The 13,780-nt window shown below is 38.3% G+C and overlaps 2 protein-coding genes and 1 long non-coding RNA gene across 7 annotated transcripts in view; 2 read left to right on the forward strand and 1 right to left on the reverse strand.

Moving 5' to 3' along the window:
• ACTN1 (actinin alpha 1) overlaps positions 1-7,837 on the forward strand; it is a 106,234-nt gene extending 98,397 nt beyond the window's left edge. For all 3 annotated transcript variants that reach the window (XM_074236046.1, XM_074236047.1, XM_074236048.1), the window contains 2 exons: positions 767-925; positions 6,779-7,837. In XM_074236046.1, coding sequence (XP_074092147.1) covers positions 767-925; positions 6,779-6,937 — 318 coding nt within the window. In that variant the 3' untranslated portion in view covers positions 6,938-7,837. The remainder of the gene's footprint in view (positions 1-766; positions 926-6,778) is intronic.
• On the reverse strand, positions 468-13,687 carry LOC141522541 (uncharacterized). 3 transcript variants are annotated; one of them, XR_012478229.1, is made up of 5 exons: positions 12,902-13,687; positions 7,149-7,235; positions 5,640-5,691; positions 3,864-3,914; positions 468-1,038 (listed from the first exon to the last, which is right to left on the reverse strand). It is a non-coding gene; the product is annotated as an uncharacterized LOC141522541 (long non-coding RNA). The 3 variants fall into 3 exon arrangements; XR_012478228.1 differs by lacking the exon at positions 3,864-3,914 and having other exon boundaries at positions 471-1,038; positions 12,902-13,686; XR_012478227.1 differs by lacking the exons at positions 3,864-3,914; positions 5,640-5,691 and having other exon boundaries at positions 495-1,038; positions 12,902-13,679.
• The window catches only part of ZFP36L1 (ZFP36 ring finger protein like 1), an 88,960-nt gene continuing 88,643 nt past the window's right edge, over positions 13,464-13,780 (forward strand). Inside the window, exon 1 of the mRNA XM_074236049.1 lies at positions 13,464-13,740. Within this exon, the coding sequence (XP_074092150.1) occupies positions 13,738-13,740 (3 nt within the window). The 5' untranslated portion in view covers positions 13,464-13,737. The remainder of the gene's footprint in view (positions 13,741-13,780) is intronic.

The following is a 13,780-nucleotide window of genomic DNA, read 5'->3' on the forward strand; positions in this document are numbered from 1 at the left end:
CCATATTTCTGTTAATTTTTAACCCCTTTGAAAATAAACTTGGGGGTGGGTCAGAAGAGGTTTCCTCCTATCAGCTTTTCTTTGGCAACAATTAATGCTAGGTCTGGAGAAGGATTAGAGTGATATAGGGGAGAAAGGGTATATCGGGACATCCCTCAACTAGCTGGGTGACCTGACCCCATGTGCTGCCAGTCTTGATGTTTTACTGTATCTAATTGTATTAGAAGGGACTTATACCCTTTGAGCTCACAGATGCTGCCCTTTTCCATGTATATAGACCTGAACTTTTGTTCAGGATTCCCTATTCTCAGATGAGGCAGGAAACTTTGACATCTGTTAAAGTCTTCACCTTATATAGACTTCAGCTTGGTTGTTCTTTTTGCCAGTTTATCTTTTTTTTCTTCTCTTATTTTTACCTCATTTCTCACCTTAGAGTCCAATGCTGATAACAAGCCAAGATTTCTGCCCTTGGAAGCATTTTCTTTAATGAGTTGTTAACCTTGGCTCACAGGATAATGTTGTGCTGAGCCAAAGAACTCTCTAGTGAAAAAGAATCCAGGTGTCCAAATTGATACAGGTTTGAGGTCCTAAGATTAAGCCAAACCAATAAGCAGGGCTCTTGGGTCATCCTAGGTTTTATTGGGAACATTTCTATACTTTCTTTGGAATCTCTGTTTCCCAAAAAGTAAGGGCAATACTAGTTCCTCCTAACTGAGATACATCCCATACTGTGGGATTGATGCAGTTACCATCTTTTGTTCTTCAGGGAGAGGCTGAGTTTGCTCGAATCATGAGCATTGTAGACCCTAACCGCATTGGCGTAGTGACATTCCAGGCCTTCATTGATTTCATGTCCCGTGAGACAGCTGATACAGACACAGCTGACCAAGTCATGGCTTCTTTCAAGATTCTGGCTGGGGACAAGGTAAGTTTATTGAGTAATCACGGCCTTGTTAGGGCCACTGGTATCTGACTTAAGAGTCAGGCATAGAAGTGCAGACAAAGGTTCTCCAGAGACAAATTCTTTGCCCTGAATATCTGTCAGTAAAAAAAGAGAAAATTAGGACACTGAATTTCCATCTTTAAAAAACAACATCAAGGCAGTGGCTAGGTGGCACAGTGGATAGAGCATCAGCCCTTGAGTCAGGAGTACCTGAGTTTAAATCCGGCCTCAGACACTTAACAGTTACCTAGCTTGTGTGGCCTTGGGCAAGCCACTCAACCACATCTGCCTTGCAAAAAAAAAGCAAACCCAAAAACCAACAACAACAACAAAACCAACCCTTGAGAAATGAAGAAAGCAGACGAGAAATAAACAAGATGAGGTTAGTTAGCAATATCATTTGGAATAAGAAAAACTAGAAAAGACTAACAAAATTGGCAAACAATTAGCAAGTCTAATTTTAAGAAGAGACCAAAATGTAGAGATAAGGAAATATGTTACAAGGGCTGAAGAAATATATATCTCTGTATTTAGCATTAGGTCAAGAGGTATGGTTATCTATAAAAGTAAAAAAAAACCCAAGTAGTGGACAACCTTAAACTGTCCATTTTAAGTATCAGACAGACTATTCCTATACTCCCCAGAAAAAAAGAACTTGGTTGTCAATTCTTTAAAACTTTTAAACAAATTTACTTTTTAAAAAATGTCTCTATTATGACCAAGCAGATTTATAAATGGAATGAAAGGCTGGTTTAATACAATGAAAACAAATAATTTAATTATAGCCGTAAAGGAAAAACAGAAGACTACATGATTACACACTGAAAGCTTTAACCATGAAAGATAATGTCTTAAACAGGAACATCTTTTCTTACCATTCCTATTTAGTGTAGCTTGAGAGATCTTAAAATAAGTCATGAAGATCAACTTAAAGCAATAATCATTAACATGTGGTTAAGAAATGTCTGCTTGCAGATAATTCAATTTTTATACCTAGAAAACACTAAGATGGCCAACAAAAAATTAGCGGAAATATATAAAATGAACAAGGAACAAGATAAACCCATAAAAAATGTTCATTTTTTTTTTTTTTTTGTGCTAACATAAATCAAGATGAATTGGTCGAGAAATATCCTTTACAATTCAATTCGGTTCCTCCATTGGTTTTTCAGTATCCATTGGGTTTGTGTGATATCTGTGTGATAGGAGCTGGGGATTTTTACCTTTAAAGAACTAACATTCATTTGAGGGGAGGGAGGATAAAAAAAAATGCACACAGGTAATTCAAATGAAAGACAAAAAAGGGATGATAGAGAAATTGAAGTTTTTAATATCACATTCATTTTTATATATATGGTATTCCCCATAATAGATTTACAGAAATAAAAAAGACTTTTAGTAAACCAACATGTTAACCCTGACTGACAGTTATGCAGCATTCTAAATCCATAATTCTCTACCTTCTAGTGAAATAAAGGTATATTTTCATTTTTTTTTTGTTTGTTTTTTTAAGAATGTCTTGTTAGGAAATATCAACAAACATGTATTTTCCAAGACATACAAAACCATGATTCTCTATTATATACAACTTGGATTTTTTAAAGTGTTTATTAAATATTATTGGTGCCCTGCCTGTCTTTTCCTCCTCCTCCTCCTCCTCCTCCTTTTCTTTCTTTTCCATCACAGTCATTAGAAATCCCCCCCCCCAAAAAAAAAAATCAGTGTGAAAAATCTGTTTTGGAATTGCATTGATACTTGGGAAGATTATAAACAATTTAGAGAACAATCTGACAATATTTATGAAATCACTTTTGAGCCAGCGGTTTCATGAGTCAATTTCATTTAAAAAAAGGCATTATAGAAAAAGAAGAAGGTCCCATAGGATGATGATGGTATGCTGAACCATGGACAGGAGGACCTTAAATCCTACCTCTGATATACAGAGCTGGATGACTGGACAAATCACTTCATTTTCCTCATTTATAAAATGCAGGTTTTGGACTTGATAACCTCCATGATCCTTTCCATTTCTAAAGCTATCATTGTTTTTTAAGGTTTTTGTAAGGCAAATGGGGTTAAGTGGCTTGCCCAAGGCTGCACAGCTAGGTAATTATTTTAAGTGTCTGAGGTCGCATTTGAACTCAGGTACTCCTGACTCCAGAGCAAGCACTCTATTAGCTGTACCACCTAGCCGCCCCTAAAGCTGTCATTTCTATGAAGAAAAATGTCATTTGCAAAAGCAAAAAATGAGAAACAATCTATACATTCCAACAATTCAAGAATGACAATAAATTATAGCATATTACTGTAATGAAATATTGCAGTGCTATAAAAATAATGTGAAATATAGAAAAACTAGTGTGGAGTAATTGTTGGGTGAAATCAGCAATACAGGACATGCAGCCACGTTGATTATAACTTTTCTTTTAAAAAAGAAAAGAAGGAAAAAATGGATCAAATTTGGTAGAATTTTAGACAGGATTAAAAGAAGACATAGTTCTTCAGGTATGGTAGCATACACTATCATACTCTCTTCCATCCCTGCTGCTAGAGAGGGTAGGCTGGTGCTTTGGTTGAGTTTGGAAACTTCTAGCTTTAGTTGGATTAAAAATCAATCAGATGTCCGTACTTGTTGGAACAATATAGTAAGCCCTCTGAGAATGTTGAGAGGGGATGTCCAGCCTGCCTAACAGTAGTCAAACTGGTCCAGATTGGAAAAGGAGTAGATCAAACCTATCATGCTAATCAGTAGTGAGATGGAGCCCACAAGTGGCCAGTATATTTCTAGTCTAAGTGCAATAGATGGGACACATCTTTGGGAAACTAGCTGTTAGAATTTATATTTCTTCCATGACTCAGTGATGGTTTTTCAGGATCTTTTCCCTTTATTCCTTTCAAGACTGCTCATCCCCATCCTTACCTGATTTTACTAACTTTGATGCTGTTCCTTCAAAATTCTAATCTTTTTATTCTGTGGAGTCAAAAGGAAATAATGAAGAGGGGAAAGTGGGACCAGAACAAGAGTGTATTATTTACTTGTTTGATGTTAAGTTCTTTTGATTCTGCTTTACTAAAACTTGGGGTTTGCATAAGATTTTGATACCTTGCTTCTGGGTTTCTTTTGTGTTTGTGGGTGGCTTTCCCCCAAGAATGAAGAGAAAGGGGAAACTTTCATTCTGGCTTAATGAAGAAGAGGGCAGGGTGGTGATCCCTTAGCTTATTTGTGAAGGAAGAAAAGCTTCTTTGAATTTGAATCTTTCCATTCTGTTCTCTATGCCTTATAAGACCCAATAACATAAATTAGAGTATTTTTTGTTTCACTTATTTCTATAATTACTCTATATCTTTTTCTAAAGGACTTAGCTTTTTTAAGTTGGACGTGAACTGTCCCATAATTTGTGAGGCTGAAGTATGAACTGAAAAGTTTGAAATTTTTATCCTTCCTAGGAAATGTTCACATAAATCATAATTTTTAAAAGCTTTTTTAATTTGGAAAGATCTAAAGGAAATCTAAAGGTCTAGAGGAAATGAATCTCTTATGGTGGAATCTCATTTAGCATTGGTATTTATCATTATAGAGAGAATTATTTCTATGGTAGCCATAGGTCCAATTGAGAATCAGGGAGTATTGAGTTCTTTTTTTTTTTTTTTTTTTTTTTTTTTTTTTTAGTTTTTGCAAGGCAATGGGGTTAAGTGGCTTGCCCAAGGCCACACAGCTAGGCAATTATTAAGTGTCTGAGGCGGGATTTGAACTCAGGTACTCCTGACTCCAAGGCCAGTGCTCTATCCGCTGCACCACCTAGCCGCCCCAGAGTATTGAGTTCTTGAAAGAAGCATATTTCCCTTATTTCCTTGTGCCCTTTAGAAGAGCAATTATCTTGATCTTTTTAATACTGTAAACTATAAAAAATGAAATAATCAGAATTATGCCTAAATCATGCAAAAACATGAAGTCCAAATCATTTTCATTGTTAATAAGGGGTAATGCGTGAATGTATATGCACAGATAAACTTTTTTTAAATAGGATGAAACTTTTTATTTCACTTTTTTCTTTTTTTCTTTTATTAAGGATTTTATTTGAGTTTTACAATTTCCCTCCATCTTACTTCCTCCCCCCACCCCACCATGGAAAGCAATCTGTCAGTCTTTACTTTGTTTCCATGTTGTATATTGATCCAAATTGAGTGTGATGAGAGAGAAATCATAACAAATTTTTAAGAAGATAGCAGTGACTTCTCATTTACTATATTTCTAATCTCTTTTCTTCTTGATCAACATGTACATTTTGTCTTTGCTTTGGTGTTCCAAACCTTATGAATCTTGGCAGTATGAAATTTAGGCTTTCTAATAGAAGTTACCCATTATAGGAGGACCCCTGCCTCTTTTTTCCATCTTGCATCCTGTCCTGACCCCTAAGTACCTTTCTCCCTCCCATCATATTTCTTATTATCAATGCCTTAACTCACTTGACCTAGTATTAGAACTGGTCCTAATCCCTTTCCAGTATATCCACTGACAAAACCAATCAGCCTAATCTTGTGGATCCCATTCAGTGGAGTGTGTTCTTGGGGCACATCTTTGGGAATCTAGCCTCTGGACCTTTACAGTTTATATTTCTTCCATGATTCAATGATAGGTTTTCAGGATCTTTTTCCATTATTCCTTTCAAGACTGTTTTCCCCTCTCCATCCTTACCTGATTTTACTGACTTTGATCCTGTTCCTTTAAAATTCTGATCTTTTTAATTCTGTTAAGGAGTTACAAGAAAAAGATTATTTTTCCCATTTTTATAGAAGGCACTGAATCATCCTGTTCCTTGAACATTCCAATGCTCTTATGTTTGATTCTTGATCTTAAAATGGAAGGACAGGTGAGGAAGATAATAGATTGGAACCAAAAGTAGAACAGATAAATGCCTTGTCATCTGACAACTAAGGTGGTTAATGGACTAAGCCAGGATCAGAAAATCCAAATGTAGAGATGAGGAATATGGGTTGGACTGAGATCAGAGGCAAGAGCCAGGATTTCCTCTTAAAAGTAGAGTTAAAAGCAGCCATCTCATTTTACAGGTTAGGAAACTAGATTTGCCAAAGGTTATAATACTTTTTGGCAGACAGAACTTAAGAAGAATTTGGACTCAGATTTTTAATTTATTAGTCTTTTCATTGTTCAATCATTTCTCTTTGGGGTTTTCTTGGCAAAAATACTGAAGTGGTTTGCCATTTCCCTCACCATTTCATTTTACAGATGGAGAAACTGAGGAAAACTGGGTTAAGTGACTTGCCCAGAGTTATACAACTAGTATCTGAGATCAGATTTGATTTTTAAGAAGATGAGTCTAGAAAGACTTCAAGCCTGGCACTTTATCCACTGATCCAACTGGTTGCACTACCTAGTCTGGGTTTATTTTTGATCACTGAGGCTGATAAAAATAAATAATGTACAACCCCGCCCTTCATATAGCTCTCCTTGGTGACACTGTCTGATATGGAACATTGTATTTGAACTATGGATTTTCCCTAGGACAGTATTTCTCATGTTCTCATGGATAATAGGGTTGTTTAGACTTCTTGCATAAGATGTTATAGCAAAAGAAAAGCCCTTATTCTAAGGCGGGGGGAATAGGTGACTTTTCAAAAATGGCATGCCAAGATTCATAGGCCTTACTCTTCTGTCATGCTGATGGTAAGTCACTGGGGAGGCACTCTCATGAGCAATTGAAAGGGCCATAGTGGTGGTGAATAGATCTCATGGCATCTTCACATTCATGATGGGTGTAGCTGATCTCTACTATAGATATTGCCCAAGATTAAATTTCTTTTTTCTCTTTGCAGAATTATATCACCCTGGATGAACTACGCCGGGAGCTCCCACCTGACCAAGCAGAATATTGCATTGCACGGATGGCCCCCTACACTGGCCCAGATGCAGTGCCTGGTGCTCTGGACTACATGTCCTTCTCCACAGCCCTCTATGGCGAAAGTGACCTTTAACCTACTTCTAAACCCCTGCCACACAAACCCCCTTACTTTATTACTATACAAGCCCTCAGATTCTACCAGGGTTTTTCTTTATGTCCAGATGCACCTTTCTTTCTGTATGCAATGCCCCCCAGCAGCTCCGCCTCCTTTGTTGGTCTGCCCTTCACCACCTTCTCCTCTTTCCCTTTTCCCCCAAAACCCTGGAGTTTTGGTATCAACTCACAGGTTCCCATCATCTTCAGGGATGGGGCAAACATGATGTTGAATCTTCCCACCCTTTGAAAGTGGTAACAGTTTACAAAATTATTTTCTGCAAAAAAGGAAAAAAATGTTAAAAAAAAAAAACCAAACCAAAAAACCCACATATTTTATTATAGAAAATAAAGGTATTTTTCTCCACCTGACTGAAATGAATAAGGGGAAAACAGAACTATTTGCACCACATGTTTTTTGTTGTGACATAGGAAAATAAGCAAGCACAATGCGACATTCCATCCTTTTTTATATATACTTTTTTTTTAAAAGAATTTTTCTTTTTTGTTCCATCTTTTGTGTCCATTCCTCCAAACTCACATCTTGCAGTGAAGGAGGAAATTCTGTCAAAAGACACCAGGTGCATGTGTGTTTGCTTGATCACTTGTTTCATGGAAATATTTTATGATATTAAAAAAAAACTTCAGAGATAGTGTTTTTTAGGAAGACAAATAATTTACATGACTTGTCTTTTCATATTTAATTCCAGAGATATGATGATTGGTCTCTTCAGTGCACAAAATGTGTTTCTTTTTGTTTTGTTTTGTTTTAATTATTTTAAAATTGTCTATTAAAAAAAGGTCAGGAAAAACAGAGTGGATGACTTTGATATTGCTTGTCACAAACCATATTAAAAACAAAGCAGCATTCTTGTGATAATTTTTTGCTGTGTCATCTTTCTGCCATTGAAAATTTGCGTGACACCATAATATTTTTTCATGCAGATCCTTGGACCACTGAAGTTATAGTCCAAAATCCTGCATCCTATTCTTAGCTTTGTATCGAACATTTGTTGTGTACCTTGGACAAGTCTCTTGATTTCCTTGGGTCTCATTTTCCTTATATAGAAATGGAGCTGGGTAACTGGATAGAGATTAACCACACTTCTAGAATATGTATGTTAGCTGTGCAACCGGGGTAAGCCACTTAACTGCTCAAGGTCTTAAATGGCTCTCTAAGCCTGCCACCTGGACTGTTTGAGGGAGTGTTCACAATCAGTTTCCTACACCAATGAACTAATAAGTCTACACACCCCACTTCCTCAAATGGGGATTATATCTGCTTACATCAGAAAATTAAATGTAAGTATAGATAAAGTGTGGGAAAACTTAAGAACAGTTCATAGGTACTCATTACTTGACTCCACTTTTTTTTCCTTGGGATGCAGAGGTACGTATTTCCCCCAGTTGGATTGACCATACCTCAGCTTCATTGGTTCTTTATGATTTAACCATCTGATGAACTCATCCTTTTAGAATCTGAAACTTAACCTTAAGAGAGTTTTGAGAGGCTATAGAAGAAATGGGCTTAGCAACTGAAAGGATTTTTTTGTCCTTGGGATTTTATCATTTAAGGAAATCATGGAAGAGAGTTCCTATCTAGAAACCAAATGACTTTTTATTAAAAGGAGATAAATATGGAGTATGAATTCACTTGGGCAGATTGGGTAGTACAGTAGATAGAATTATGGACCTAGAATCAGAAAGATTTCGCTTCTTGAGTTCAAGTCCAGACTTATTAGACTTAAAATAGCTACATGACCTGGGCAATTATTTAACCTTGTTTGCCAGTTTCCTCATCTGTGGCAAGCTACTCTAGTATCTGCTGAGAGCCCCATCTAGGGACACAAACAATTGAACACAACAAAATTTACTTCCTAGGTTGGTGCCATGTATCCAGATCAGGAATATTCAAATTATCAGACCCCTTACAAAAATGCTGCTGTGAAGTCACTGGCTACTGCTAATCGACAATAAGTGTTGTAGGCCTCAGTTTCATCATTTGAAAATTTATGCAATTAAAATCCCTAAAGTAGGGGCAGCTAGGTGGTGCAGTGGATAAAGCACCAGCCCTGAAGTCAGGAGTACCTGAGTTCAAATCCGGCCTCAGACACTTAATAATTACCTAGCTGTGTGGCCTTGGGCAAGTCACTTAACCTCATTTGCCTTGCAAAAACAAAAAAAAATCCCTATAGTATACATCCCCTTGTATTTCTTCCTTTTATTTAAGGAATTTTTTTTTCCCTGATAACTTAGGGAATAGAAGGTAATATTTCTAGATCTCTTAGCTTATCTTGTTGGGGAAGCCAACCTGTGTCTTGTGACACATCTGTTATTTGGAATAAGAAGAAACACTTTTCTAAAAGTCATTGCTAGTTTATTCTTACGTACCCTTTCATACTTGATAAATGTGATTGCTGAGTCCTTTGCTCTTATAGGGAGTTACTGAGGCAAGGATCCCAAAGTGATAGGCAGATGAGTAAGGGCTAAGTAATTGTCCTTTTCATCTGGTTTTGACATTCAACAGATTTCGGCTAAGTCTTAATACAAATTGAAAGTGGTATCCCCTATTGAGCCCGCAACTAATTAATTTCTTTCCTCTTTCCTTTCCATGAATACTTGAGATAATTACTTTGGACCTCACTGGCTACAAAATTCTGTGGTTGACTTGGAGTCATGAATTGTGAATTCAAATCCTGACTTCCTTGTTTTAACTGACTGAGAATTAGTCATTCCAATTTCAGGACCCAGTGTCTATGAAATGTAGGATAATACTTATGCCCCTGTACCACATAAATTGGTTTTTAAAAAGTACTTTAACACTATAGAAATATATTTTAATATTTTATGTCATTGCCTTACATAATTATATTTTTAGCACCATAGAAGTATATTCTAAGCAATATGCATTGTGAAGCCCATATTAAGCACCTATGAATGTACAGACATTGTGTGAAGTGCTTTACAAATCCCTGAGGCCTTATGTGACTTGATGAGGGTCACACATCTAATAACTGTCTAAGACCATGTTTGAGCTTGGTTTTCCTATTTCCAGGTCTATCCACTCTATCCACTGTGCTCCCTAAATCTCCACTGGACTGCCCCATGGAATTTGTCATTAACATTTTTTGCTAATGGCTTGAATGAAGGTATAGATGGTATGCCCATGAAATTTGCAGATGATATTGCTGGGAGAAATAGCTAACATTCAACAGGCATAAATATAAAATCTTACATTTAGATACCAAAAAACACAATCTTGTAAGATTAAGATGGGGGGGGCGGCTAGGTGGCACAGTGGATAAAGCACCAGCCCTGGAGTCAGGAGTATTTGCGTTCAAATCCGGTCTCAGACACTTAATAATTACCTAGCTGTGTGGCCTTGGGCAAGCCACTTAACCCCATTTGCCTTGCCAAAAATCTAGCTGTTCTGAGAAAAGTTGGGAGTTTTTAATGAATTGGACACGGTTCAGTAAAGATGTGATTCTTGAGTTTCAATAAGGAGAGGGAGACTGCTTGCAGTAATAGGGCAGTGATATGACTGATAATCTGCCTTCATCAGATGTTCAATAGGGAGGACTAAAGAAAGACTTTGGTAAGTAGAAGCATACTCAGAAATTGAGATGTTGCAAAGTCTTGATTTCATGTCATAGGAGGATCCCTTGAAGGAAGAAGACTCAAAGGACATAATAGTTGTCTTCAATATTTGTTCTGTTTGACTCTAAGGAAGACCTTGGAGCAAAGGGGTAGAAATAGCAAAGGAAGAAAAATTTAGTCTTGAAGTAGGGAAAAACTTCACAACAATGAGAATGCCTGGATATGGAATGGATGATTGCCAGAGGTAATGGTTCCCCCCACCCCTTCCTTGAAGATCTTCCAGGAGAGGTTGGATGGCCTCTTGTCAGAGATGTTACAGTGGGATTCCTTTTGTGTTTTAATTGGATTAGTCAGTACTATGTCCTTTCCAACTCAAAATCTGTTAAAAAAAAAAAGCTATTTGTGTTGCATTTAAATGTATTTTTTTTAAATTTAGAAGGATAAAAGAGCCCAACATAAAAGAAAAAGAAGCTTAACTGTGTGGAATCCTATGTTAATTTACCCTGTTGTTCACACCTGTAGGAAGTTTAGCCCTTCACAATGTGATAGTGGATTAAGGCAAGACTAAAAGTCATGTGGTGGCAGCCGCCCACATTTCTGGCTTCTGAAGAATTAGCATGAAAATCCCAAAGATGAGATTTCCTGATCACATCCTGGACTCTATTCTTTGTGTAGCAGAGCTTAATTAGAAAAGGATGAAGATTTACAGTTAATATCAGTTGATATGGTGCTTTACATCATTAAGCTTAATCCTCACAACAATAGTGTGAGGTAGATGCTTTTCTCATTTTATTGGTCATAAATTTGGAGTAGGAAGGGATTTTGTTGTTGAGTTGTACTTAACTATTTCATTAGGGGTCACAAAGAATTGGACATGTGTGGAAAAACAACCCCTTTGGAGTTTTCAAATTTATTATTTTTTTTTTGGAATTTTATACTTTTCCCCTCAATCTCACTCCCCCCGCCCCCCAAGAAGGCAGCTCATTTCAGAGAAAAGGAAGCTGAGGCAGACTGAGGGAGGGACAATTTGGAGAGCAAGGAACCTAGCAGAACCCTCCAAATCACACTCTGACCCCTACTAAGGGTATCATGCTTACACTTCTCCCTCTTTTTCCATCCCTGACCCCTCACATATGAATTAGTATCCCAGTTTAGTTAGGAGATCAGTTAAAGGAGAACAGGATCCCAAAGATGTAAGACAAGGTTGACGAGTTTATGGGGTGGGGAAGAGGAAAAGTCTAGGTGAGATACGACAGGGAATATTTTGGGTTAGTCAGGGTCATAAGGTCCAATGCCTAAAGGAGCACCAAGGGTAACAGTAGAGAGGATATAGGACTAGATTGTTTTCAGCAAACCTCACTTTATATGATTTTAAGATGTTTGGAGTGGGTTCAAATTTTGATGACTTCTCAGTTTGGCCTAGGTCAACTCTTGCTGATGGAGTGATTAGCACCTGACCCAAACAGCTGGCCAAGAAAAGCAGAATGGGGAGCTGGGAAACCCCCTCAGGTAGTGGGAAATGGTTTACCCTGGTAACTATCAGAAGTATGGATTGAAGCAATGAGGGCTGCCAGGAAAAGGGATCTGAAGTCTGGGTCCTGTGATCCCTGATGACCACAGAGGAAAATAGCATTAAAAGAAAGGTAATTCTAACACATACCTTAACAATCAAGCTAATGTGTGGAGAGGAAATGAATGGGGCTTTAATAGGTCACAACAGAGAATTTTCTTTCCCCCAAGCTGAATTTAGTTTTCCTCTCCTTAGGGTCTGAAATTGGAACTCCCAAAATGAAGGGTTGAGAGAAATTTCTGTGATCTTGGGGACAGCAGTGAACAAATATCTGGCCATCCCGCCCCTATGAGATAGCAGCCTTAAAGGGCTGGACTGTGATCTTTGCAGGAGATGAAACTTGGAGGGAGCTGTATTGAATTTGCTAAGAAAAACCTCTGAATTTTATGTGAAGGGACTAGGGGAGGAAGGGTGGGTATGCTGCCACTGCTCAGATCCAGAAGTTTCTGTGATGTAAGAAAGCTAGACTCGGAGTAAATCTAAATTAGCTTCCTTTCAGGAATTGTGTCCCCATTTTTGGCAGCTGACATTTATATGGTTTCCTCCAACCTGCTCATGGGGCATGTGACCATCCATAGGAGAGAGATTCTGGAGAAATAGCTTGTTTACTTGAGAGACCATGCTCTCCCCTTCCCCTCTCCCCTAGCTGTTCATGTTGCCTGATAACTAGAAATGATGGAAATCTGGGGTGGAGGGGAGGGACAAGGGATAAGGAAAACGTTTTCTGTAATCTTGAGGATGTCAGTGAGCAAATTTGTAATCATCTAGGTCCCTTACCTTTCTAGGCTTAGAAATACAGGGGATAATAGAGGAAGTCATGATGAGAAGCAGCAGGGGAACCAAAGTGAAATCTTGGCTATTACCACTAGAGGACGGTATAAACCAGCGGGAAGCTTGGCAATTCAATTATTAAGGCTTTCATGGACATTTTCCATCTTCTTTCCCTAGTTTCAGAACTGCTTGAAGTGCCACCTTCCCACCTCCAAAGGATTGATAATGCCAATTCTTCTGGACACTGGCATGGAATGCAAACCAAGGTTCTAGAACAATCCAACACAGGGCATTCTAGCTCTGGTGTACATTCAAAACCAGGCTGGCAGTGAGGATTCTTGTGTTCTCTGCTCGGCCGCTGACTTTCTGTTTGAGCGAGGGGTTGCAGGTTTCCCCTCAGTGTCGTTTGGCTTTTATTCAACGGTCCCTTGATGTCCTGACTTTCCTCTGAGAGATGGGGTGAGGATGAATGAGGTGGGAATCACCTATTGGTGTCTATTACTCTCATTAGCATATTTTGCAGGGGGTGGGGCGAATGACCATCCATCTGAGTCTGGGCATGGTGTAATCATTTGTTATACCTCACAATGGGTGGTTGGGGGAAATAAGACATGGAGTTGGGAGGGACTTGCCCAGAGTAGGGCTCCCATGGTGGAGTGGGGAATAGAACCCAGGGCTCCCAGTTCCCAGCTTTACATCTGTGGGTTTTAGTTGAACTTTCCCCAGAACCATGCAGCTGGGCCAAACAATGCTACTCCCCTGGTGGTGTGGGCAGCTCTGCTGCCATTTATTTTCCATGTGGAGGATGAGAGAATAGACTTGTGGGAGGAAATGAAGGCTACATGGTAAGTTATATGGTTTTTAGAAATAATTTCAGCCTCCTCA

This window comes from Macrotis lagotis, chromosome 4, assembly GCF_037893015.1.
Source record: "Macrotis lagotis isolate mMagLag1 chromosome 4, bilby.v1.9.chrom.fasta, whole genome shotgun sequence".
NCBI classification, from domain to species: Eukaryota; Metazoa; Chordata; class Mammalia; order Peramelemorphia; family Peramelidae; genus Macrotis; species Macrotis lagotis.